This window comes from Aspergillus mulundensis (genome assembly GCF_003369625.1).
Source record: "Aspergillus mulundensis strain DSM 5745 chromosome Unknown scaffold_20, whole genome shotgun sequence".
In the NCBI taxonomy this organism is placed as follows: Eukaryota; Fungi; Ascomycota; class Eurotiomycetes; order Eurotiales; family Aspergillaceae; genus Aspergillus; species Aspergillus mulundensis.
In genome coordinates, this window is record NW_020797908.1 from 288880 (window position 1) to 299214 (window position 10335).

Here is a 10335-nt window from a genome sequence, read left to right on the forward strand (position 1 = left end):
CACCGTTGACAGTCTGGACAGGAAGAGTCTCTAGATCGCCATGGTATTTCTCTGTATCAACTCCCCCAAAGAGGATTGAGCCCGTATTTGCTTCAAGGTCATTAAGCCAAAGGCTATAAGCGCTCGACTGAATTAACCCATTCTGCCTCAAAGATTGAGGAAGATTGGGATACGCTTCGGCCCCAGATCGAGCAACCTGAGCTTCATTAGACGGGTAACCAATTCCTAACACACCCTCTGAGCCACGAGTCATTAATATTGTAGCCAGTTGTCTAATAAAACACCCGCTAAGATTGACATACCTGCGGAGCTAGATGTGTATCCGATTCCGAATTGAAATTCCCTGATCGTTGCATCACCCACATGGATTGTATCGGTTGCATAGTCACCGGCGGCCCCTGTTCCATCTGCATATGTAATGTTGAAATCAGACGAAAGATAGGAGAATGACGACGACGAGTCGGAGTCAAATGACCCAGATATGCGACATGGGTCCTTGGAGGAGGAGCAGAGTGTTGAGTTTGCAGCATTACACCACAGATCGCTGCTCCCTGTGTCGAGAATTAATCGCAAGGTCTGCTCCGGTGTCCCAATAGTCAGGTTGCAGAAGTAGAGTGTCTCCTGTCGGATCTTAAGTCGATATTCATGTAACGGGCCAAGCAGCTTACCTCGTTGTCTATTAGTTGCGAAACTGTGAGGTCCCGCTTTCGCCTCGTTCTGTCCCTCGCTATTGGATCTGAGATCTCGTTGCGATGGAAATTCAGCGCAACAACCGATGGTAAATTACTTTGCCGCAGCATTAACGTGCTCCCTAAGCATCTGGCGACAAGGACGGCACTTATGACCGCAATAGCCTCCCACATCGTGCTCTGCCCAACCAACAGAGAGGGAGAACTCCGCTGCTACCCAAACAAGCCTGCGATGGACTATACCGGAACTGCGTACTGACTTGTCACCAGAAGCCTCGAATGGGGTAACTAGATGACCGTGTTGAAATAAGAAGTGATAAACTCTCGCCAAATACGATCGACTGGGACATGGTGAGCTTTATGTAATTGACGTGTTTCTATTGCTGCCTGGACCGGGTGGCTTGAACAGGGCTTATGATCCAATGGTTATATGTCGGCATCCTGTTGTTGTCGTCATCACTGTGCTAGTAGTACAATCTGCAGAGTGGAGAGCCACACAGGCCTTTCCTGCGAGTGGACTGCTGTTTTTGGAGCCGATGAATGCTCTTTAATTGCAATGCTGTAGTAAGCAGATAAGCCGAGTGCTGGTCTCTCATGCGGTATTGGTCAAATATGCTTTCTCGGGCCATACCACTCGGAAAGAAAAGAGAAAACAGGGGTTGGAAGAGCAGAGTATAACAAGTAAGTTTACTAGATGGGCCTGAGGTCACCCCACATTGCTGGGCACAATAATAATCTGACCGAAAGCGACGTAAGCTCTGCCAAGTCGGACCGGTCGGAAACCTTAATTGTCCGGCACTGCCGACTCCTTCGCGAGCGGCGATAGGCTTCTTCATGCTCCACCTCGGATCTCGTAGTCAGGCACCATGGCACGGTACCAAAGTATGCTAAGTCGGCCATGGTAAATAAGATGGTAGCATGGTAACTTTCTCGGAGTTTGCAGTGGTATAAATGACGCATGGGCAGTTCTATGACTCACCCACTGTTCCTTTAACTTCCGGATCCCCAAGCTCGAGCTAGCTGCTAGCTATTCCGTATTGACGGCATGGTAGTATTCGATTGCAAAATTAACGAGCAGCTCAAACGATCTGCAAAGCACTCCACGAAGGGCCTTTGACCCCGGATTCCAAGGTTTTAATGTGTGAAGCTCGACTGCTTGCAACTGACACATATACATGAATGTAGTCCTATATTAGAAACATGAGCATATCATACACAGACCACTGACGCCCACACATAGTATACACGCCAGCAGAGCCTCAGAGACCCATAGCTTTTCGAACCATTTCCATAGTAATGTCAGCATTAGCACGCGCTTCACGGGCCCCCTGCTCTGCGATGGCGTTTAGGCTATGACCGTCTGCTATTACTGCATTGTACTTCTCTTTGATTGGAGATAAAACCTCGCACAATTTATCGGAAAGATGCTCCTTGAGAGCCCGCGGACTGGCATCCAGATAACGCGAGGCGATTTCGTCGCACGACATGTCTTCGAGATGGCTAAGAATCTCTATGAGATTAGATATACCTGGTCGGCGTGCCGGGTCGTAATTTATGCCGGGCTCGGAGTCTGTGAGCGCAACCTTAACCTTTCGTCGAATATCCTCAGGGGAGTCCGTGAGAATGATCCTTGAACGTTCGTCGGCATGGGATTTGGACATCTTGAGAGTTGGTTCTTTCAATGACATTATTCTCTTCGCGGGTGCTAAGGAAAGTTAGTTGAAGAGATGTTGAGCATGGCGTGAGCGGTCTCACAAATCAGTGCTTCTGGAGGTGGAAATACTGGGCCATAGAGATAATTAAAGCTGTTCGCGGTGTACCTGGCGAATTCTAGGTGTTGCCTTTGGTCTTCGCCGACCGGAACATGGGTGGCTCTGGGTCATTTTAGCAAAATACATATTGACCAAATGGGGTTGCAGCCAGACCTATGAACCAGGATGTCTGCGGCTTGAAGCACCGGGTACGACAAGAGACCGAGGCGTAGGTTCATTCGAACCTCCGAGTTCTCCAAGCTTGCGTCCTCCGGCAGTTGAAGTTTGCTCTGACAAATGTCAATCAAGATGGCTGTGGCAAGAAAATCACAGAATATTAAAACCGGCGCCTCTGGCGAACACACACCTTCCATTGAGTCATGCGGGATAGATAACCTGTCGAAGCTACGGTACTCAAGATCCAAAATAACTCAGCATGATGATGGACCTGACGGATTTATTAGCTACCTATTCAATGTAAGAGCGGAAATGCCTGCAGCTCGGACTATTGTTGCATACAGCAGACTGGTAGAATATTGTTGATCGAGTTGGATCTAAGCCAACTGCCACCAATGTCGCGAGAGCCTCCTTCCTCCATTTTCTCAGCTGGTCGCTCTGCTGAGGCACTGTCAATGCATGTAAATCAACGATAGAAAATATCAGTCTGGTCTCCTTGGTGGCGGCATTCTGAAGTTTGACCCATTCACGAATAGCACCAAGATAATTACCCAAATGCGGTACACCGGTAGGTTGAATTCCAGAAAAGACTCTAGGCGCTTGCGGAGTCTGTGAACTGTTCCATCTTCGAGCAGGCCTTCGGAGTCCGGCACAGAATCCCTTCTCATGACCAGTTCTCTTAACCGTCCTGCATGCCGAATGGAAACGGCCAAACTGCCCGCCTGAGACAGCCATATCTTCTCTAGATGGCGCAGGTTTTTGCGAAGGGCCTGATGTGAGGATTGTAGACACCCTTCCTAAGTTGCTACCGGTCTACCTCGATACTACTCCGTACGGAGTACGCTGTAAGGTATTCGAATGCACGTGACCCGCTTGAGACCGGAGGTTCAGCTTTTCTAAAGAGAAGAATCGAACATCCTGTGGTGAGACTATCCTCTTGAAAGTCATTCATGATTAGCCTCTCCTTAGTATTTGCCAGTTTTGGAAAAAAAAATCCGGTTAAGAGTTGCTTTCAGGCTTTACAAACAACACCCATGTAATTTGACTTCTCTGACATGCAGTGTAAATACAGAAAGATATTGATGCAGTGAAAGACAAATTATAGTAGTATACAGTCAGTAAAGTTATTTCGCTGGTAGTGATAGTTCTTCATTCGCCACGAACATTAGTCAGGGGCCCCTTCCTCAAAGACAGTCGCTCGTTTCCCAGAAAGGTAGGTAACATGTCTGGCGTGGATGTTGCATCTTCACGACGACCAAATTGTGATAGATGAGACTCGAGATTCTTTTCGATTTCGGGAAGAGCCTGGTCCATATTTTTGGCGATTTCTGATTTCAATGCTATTAGTAAAAAAAGGAAAAGAAATAGAAATTGATGATTAAGGCCTCATCTTACCAATACTTTCATGCTCCCAGATGTTTGCTTTCATTCCAACACCATAAAACGCATGCTTCCGAACAAAAGCAAGCCATGCCTGCACAGCCTGGGGGCTGCCATCTTTGATCTGAATTAATCGACGGAGGGTTATACGCTCAAAGTTCTCCTGGCTTTTTTTGTGCACAAAATTGCCACGGGGAAACGTCCATCGTTCGACAATCTTAGGCAGCGGCACCGGCCCAGATACCGGGAGATTTAAGTAATAGGCAGCACGGATGGCGAAATCCGCAAAGAACTCGAGGTTCCGCACACTGTAGGATCTTAACTGAAGGTCGCAAACGGGTAGGCCATATTGAGCCTTTCTTCGGAGCGGTCGTAGGTACAGCGCCTGAACACTTCTGGGCAATCGAGCATTGGTGTTGATATCATCTAAACGTGACCCCCTACAGTCGCTGTTAGTAAAATGGTTGTTCGATACTTGCCACAGCAAGAACCGCAGAGTAAGAACTGACCATTCTTTGATAGGTGCCTCTGCTTCTGATGGGGGTTGTGTTGAGCTGTGCCCGTTAGCGATACAGTCGAGCGGTGATGGAGAGGGATACCGACGTCTCTCCTTTTATGCCCTTTGGCACTGATGAAGCCGACTCGGATTTTTGGGGGGATGCCACGGGCTCCTCGAGACCTTCTTGTTCGGGCACAGTTGTTTGAGAATCGTTGGCATTGCCTAGCCGACTAGAAGAACTGAGAAGGGCCCGCGATGCCGGGGCAAGCTGGTCGTGATTGTCAACGCCAATGCCTACCGAGTATAGAATTTCAGAGACTGTACCTGCAACGGCCTGATTCTCCCAAGCAAGGCCGTATAGGGTGAGAAGAGTGACATTTCTCTTTTCGTGGAGGAAACGGACAGCTACTGAGATTGAATTTCCGCTCAATTCGTCGACCTCAACCATATGCAGTTAGTCCCATCCTGGTTATTGAAAGTTCTTAATGACTAAGCAGCCCCTCGTGACTACACTTTCACTACCTATAGAAAATCTCATTTGAACTCCGCAATCAATTGCGTTTCCAATACTAACGAATGTGACACGCAAACCCGTCAGCTTCACATGCCCATTTCGGAGTTTATCTTTGCGTTGTTCTTTTCCTTTCCTCGGACCTCCTTAGGTGGGAGTTGCGTCCCGTCTATCTAGTTGACTACCCTGTATGTCGCAATTGACAAGCCACACAAAAACCTTGAATGACACCATGGATTCCACCGCCGGCTCTTCTGCCTTCGAAAAGACAAACGAAGCATCCCATTACATTAAGAAACTCTTGCCAGAATCCCTTCAAGCTCCTCGCATAGCTATCGTTTGCGGCTCTGGATTAGGTGGGCTTGCAAACACAATTGACGGCGCTCCAAGAGTAGAAATCGATTATTCTGATATTCCTCATTTCCCACGTTTGACCGGTCAGTCTGAACCTGCGCTAGAGGTCAATTGATAAGTGAATTTGCTTACGAAAACAAATGAAGTTTCGGGACATGCTGGTAAGCTTGTGTTTGGGGTCCTTGACAAGAAAGTTCCGGCGGTCTTGATGGTTGGCCGTGCCCAGTGAGGACACCCTGACGAGGATAAAGAAAGACGTCACCACTAAAATGTGTTTATTTTCAGCTACTATGAGGGCCATTCCATAGACCAAGTGACATTTCCTATCCGCGTTTTCAAGTTGCTGGGAATCGACACCGTTATCTGTGAGTTACTTCCTCGTGTGCAATGACAATACACGACTCTTTTGTAGAGTTAATGACAATGTACATAACAGTAACTAATGCTGCCGGCGGTCTTAACCCCGACTATGTTGTGGGCGACATCGTGCTACTGAATGATGTAAGTCTAAGTGTCTTCGATCAACAGAGATTGGTTTGCTCTAACAAGTCGTAAAGCATATTTTTCTCGCTGGTCTGGCAGGTACACATCCGCTGCGAGGTCCCAACTGCGAAGAACTTGGTCCACGGTTCCCACCTCTGTCGGACGCATACGATCTGGACTTGCGACGCCAGGTTCATGAAGCCTGGGGCAAAGTTATGGATCCCAGTAGTAAGCGAAGACTACACGAGGGCGTGTATGCCTATGTGGGCGGACCGAGGTAAGCTGGGACCATCAAAAGGCTGCAAGAGACTTTCCTTTAACTTCAGCCCGCAGTTATGAGACCAGAGCAGAGTGCCGGATGCTCCGCCAGCTCGGGGCGGATGTTGTGGGAATGTCCACAGTCCCGGAGATTGTGGTTGCAAGACACTGCGGCATTCGAATCATAGCATTCAGTCTTGTGACAAACAACGCTGTACTTTCACCTGTCCCTCGCGGGGATGACCATCTCATCCAGGGAAGGGATGTAAAAGAGTTGGACGCCATACTGCAAGAAGGGAAAGCCAACCATGAAGAAGTGCTCGAGGCTGGCCGATCTGCGGCCCAGGATATGCAGGTAGGCACGGTCCTGTGGCGGCTACGATTTCGTGACTCGCGACTAACATCCTTCCTACAGAAATTGGTCGTCCATGTCGTCTCAGACATCTTCTAGCGATACCAGTCGAGCAACTGGGTACCACAAGAATTAAAGGAACCAGGAAGGTACACTGGCTGGAATGATCGATCTGGCGGCTCATGGAGACGCTTGACCGTTCGCGGGGCCAGGGTTCCTTGGATTCTCGTCGTAGGCCGACTTCGATGGAGTTTAACAGCTTCGTTACCCGGTGAAACTCAGCGTTGGTTTTTTCCACCCGTTCTTTTGGCCACTAGACTCTTGTAGAAAGCCTTCTTTCCACTTCGCTTCTTGTCTTGTACAGCGTTATACCTAGCTTCGAAGCGCTTATTCTCTTTCTCCATATCGAGAGCTTCTTCAACAAATGTCTTCTTGCGGTCTCGTTTGGCAATGCGCCCGCTGAAGAACTCGACTGGGCCTTCAATTATAGTTCCCACTTGAGAATACTTGGGTGGTTGCGCCTTGCCGTTTTCTTTTTTGTAATGTCGTTTGGGGTCCAGTATAGAACGCATCCGTAGAATTTGCAAGTCTCTTTTCAGTTCAGGCGTAAGTTCGGTCTTCGGAAGGTCGAACCAGTCGCTGCCAGCTGTCGGCTTATCCTGGAGAGAATTACCGTTAGCAAACAGTTATTCTGCAAGGGGGCATAAATGAAAAGATAATGCAAGGATGATGCTCAGAGTAACTATGAAATAAAAGTGCTCTCATTATGACAGCGCAGCCCAATACGGGCTGTAGAGACTGTATCAAGCGCTTGCGCGTGGGTTGCTTTTTCCTCATAGCAATCAATGGAAGAGAAGAGGGTAGTGTGGACGTAGACGGAATAGGTGTATTACCTTCTTCGAACTCGACCTCGATGCTGCTCGTCCACACGCAAGAGGTTGCATGTTGTTATTGGTTAGAGGATCAATCATCCTGGTTGTATCGATAACGGCAATATCATTATGATGCCGAACATACGGTTTTAGCGTCAATTCGGTGGACAATTTAGGAATACTCATGACTGACGTTAGCACCCACGGACATGAACGATCGATGATTTCTGAATATACGTACTTGGGGATCGCTTCGTCCGGCTGACGGAGTGCGACCGAACAATTGGCGGATTCAGCCCTGTCTTTGCGTAGCCGCTGCTCTGCCTCCGCGAGGAGCTGCTGAATGCTGGCGTCCGTCAAATCGATATGGTCGGTCGAAGGCATATTTGGATCAGTTACAACTTTCATGGCCGCATATAGATGCGCGATCAGCACATCTGGGAGATGGCAAAGATGGAGGAAAATACGAGAGGATTGGCAGTGATTTATAGAGGAGCTAAAACCGCAGAGAATTTTCTGTTTGTGGGGCAAGGTCAGGCCGCAACGAATAGTTGCGGGCGACTCACAGGAGTCACAACTCCGTACTCCGTAAGTAGTAGCACGTTTGCACTTTCCAAGTCGGGCCAATTAAAGAAAATCCGTAGAGTAGGGTTAGTCTTCTTTGAGACTTCAACAGTGAAGAAATAAGTGCTCTAATCTCTAAAAACACATGTTATCACCGCTATGGTGTTGCAACTGCGCAGTGTTGCAATAACGCAATCCAGTGGCCTGAGGCCGCCTGACGGAGGAACTTCGGCGCCAATCTAACCGCGCGCCAAGGCGGCGGTTAGTTATGTAATGCATAGAACACCAAGTTTAACTTAAACTTTAACTTAAAGAATCAGCAATTAGTTCCTACTATAAATACACAACGCTTTCCTATTGCGGTAATTCATGTTCTCCTAAGCTCAGCGCAGTATACAAACGCGCCTCACAATACACCACAAGAATAATCATATCCCTATTGCTAATAAATGGTAGCTCTGCTTAATAAAAAGATAGATAATATTAAGAACTAGAAAACAGGGAAATAACTAATTACTAATTAATATAAACAAGTAAAATATTTATAGGTATAAAAGTAAAGTATAAGCATAGGCTTATAAAATACTTATTTATTACTAGGGTTATATAATAATATTATATAATATTATAAACGTTTTTTGATATATAATAATATATATAAAAAGTATATTGCTAGTATTTAAATTAGGCTAGTAGTTAAAATACCCTTAGTAAATAATAGCGCTGCATTAGGTATAGGTTAGGTAAGAATTTTTTTACCTAACCCATGCGTTAGGTTTTATTTTTTAAAACCTAAGTTATAGGTAATAAGTTTGGGTTAGGTATAGGTTAGGTACAGGTATTTTTTAAATAGAATTTAGGTAATTAGGGCCTATGGCTTGCCTAATTAGGCTTAGCTTAATATAAGGCTAATATACAAGCTTAATTTTTACCCCCCTAAGCCCCCTAGCCTTAATATTAATATTAATACTAATAATAATAATACTAATATTAATATTAATACTAGTACTAGTTTTAAAATATTTATACTAATATTAATATTAATACTAAGGATTATATAATCAAAATATAATTTATTATTAAATATAGTAATAGTTCTTTTATACTATTAGTATAAAAAACTAAAAAATAATAATAATAAAGTTATATAAGGGGTGGTAAGAGTTTACCTATAATAAAAAAAAAGATATATATATTTACTACCCTACTTTTAAAAATATAAATTTTTTTAAAAAAGTTCTAAAAATCAAGTTTTTTATTATAATCTTAGTTATATTTATAATTAAAGGGATATTCTTTATATATTTTAAATAAAAATCTAGTAATCTAAGCTAATAAATAATATAATAAAAAAATAAATATAAGGGCCATCCCAGGATCAAACTACTAACTTTTTAATATTAAATATAAAAAATGTACATGTGGTTTCATTGCCGGTGTTAATGCCTTAGGCCACCTTATTAACCGTGGTAATGCCAAGGCCTAGAAATATTAATAGCCTTTAAAAATAATACTTAGGCCTTACTACCCTAAGTAAAAGTTATATAAATTACTTAAAGGCCTTAATAAAAAACCTTTAAATAATTTTATATTTAGTTTTATATATATATATATATATTTAATTACCTAGCTATACTAGCTAGGTAATTCCTAGTATTAATATTATTATATTTAATAGTATATTTTTAATTATTTAATTAATAAGCTTTTTTTAATATTATAAAATTTAATTATATATAGTAATAAGGTAATTAGAATACTTAATTATTAAAATTACTTAATAATATATTTATAATAAAGCTTATTAATAATATAAACTACTTAAAATTACCTATATTTTTTAGTAAAAAAAATTAAAGCTTAATAAATTTTTAAGGGGCCTAAAAGCTATATTAAAAATATTAATAAAAATAATTAATAATTACTTAACTTAAAAACCCCTTTTATTAGCACTAGCAAGAAATATTTATTTAATTATTATTTTAAAAAACTTTATGCTTAGGTAGCAAGGCAGCTAAAAAATTATAATTAATAATAATAAGGGCTATTACCTTACTAGTATATTTAATTAAAAATTATATTTTTAACTATAAAAATAAAAAATTAAAAGGTTTTTTAACTAGTAACTTAACCCTAGTTATATAAAAAAAATCTTATAATAAATATTATTATTACTAGCTTTTTAAAGCAAGGGTAATAATTAAGGGTATTAAGTAAGGGTAATGTGGCCGCATACGGGCCACATCCTAGGTATACGGGTTCTGCCCTGTATTACCGCCCTGTTATATAACATAAAGATATTTTAGCTACTTTATAGCTTACTTAAAAATTAAGACTTTTTAAATTTATATTATGCTTATAACTATTATTATAAATAATAATATGTTTTTTTAAAGAACAGGGTCTTTATTTTTTTTTATTATTATTTAAAATTAGGTAACTACT

The 10335-nt window shown here is 42.8% G+C and overlaps 4 protein-coding genes across 4 annotated transcripts; 1 reads left to right on the forward strand and 3 right to left on the reverse strand.

Annotated features, from left to right (window-relative positions):
• Positions 1-1948: 1948 nt before the first annotated feature.
• Positions 1949-3352, reverse strand: DSM5745_11098 (tryptophan--tRNA ligase MSW1; the record flags this gene model as incomplete). The annotated part of the gene is made up of 5 exons (XM_026753114.1): positions 1949-2394; positions 2445-2563; positions 2615-2730; positions 2808-2888; positions 2960-3352. 5 exons carry the CDS (start codon positions 3350-3352, stop codon positions 1949-1951), a joined length of 1155 nt encoding a protein of 384 aa, XP_026598304.1.
• A 414-nt stretch (positions 3353-3766) lies between these two features.
• Positions 3767-4944, reverse strand: DSM5745_11099 (mitochondrial 37S ribosomal protein uS10m; the record flags this gene model as incomplete). The annotated part of the gene is made up of 4 exons (XM_026753115.1): positions 3767-3945; positions 4013-4437; positions 4507-4551; positions 4601-4944. 4 exons carry the CDS (start codon positions 4942-4944, stop codon positions 3767-3769), a joined length of 993 nt encoding a protein of 330 aa, XP_026598305.1.
• Positions 4945-5239: 295 nt separating this feature from the next.
• Positions 5240-6553, forward strand: DSM5745_11100 (purine-nucleoside phosphorylase; the record flags this gene model as incomplete). The annotated part of the gene is made up of 7 exons (XM_026753116.1): positions 5240-5444; positions 5508-5586; positions 5647-5726; positions 5798-5862; positions 5919-6121; positions 6178-6457; positions 6518-6553. 7 exons carry the CDS (start codon positions 5240-5242, stop codon positions 6551-6553), a joined length of 948 nt encoding a protein of 315 aa, XP_026598306.1.
• Positions 6554-6732: 179 nt separating this feature from the next.
• Positions 6733-7710, reverse strand: DSM5745_11101 (Fcf2 domain-containing protein; the record flags this gene model as incomplete). Its single annotated transcript, XM_026753117.1, has 3 exons — positions 6733-7113; positions 7348-7507; positions 7568-7710. The coding sequence occupies 3 exons, from the start codon at positions 7708-7710 to the stop codon at positions 6733-6735; spliced, it is 684 nt and encodes a 227-aa protein (XP_026598307.1).
• Positions 7711-10335: the final 2625 nt, after the last annotated feature.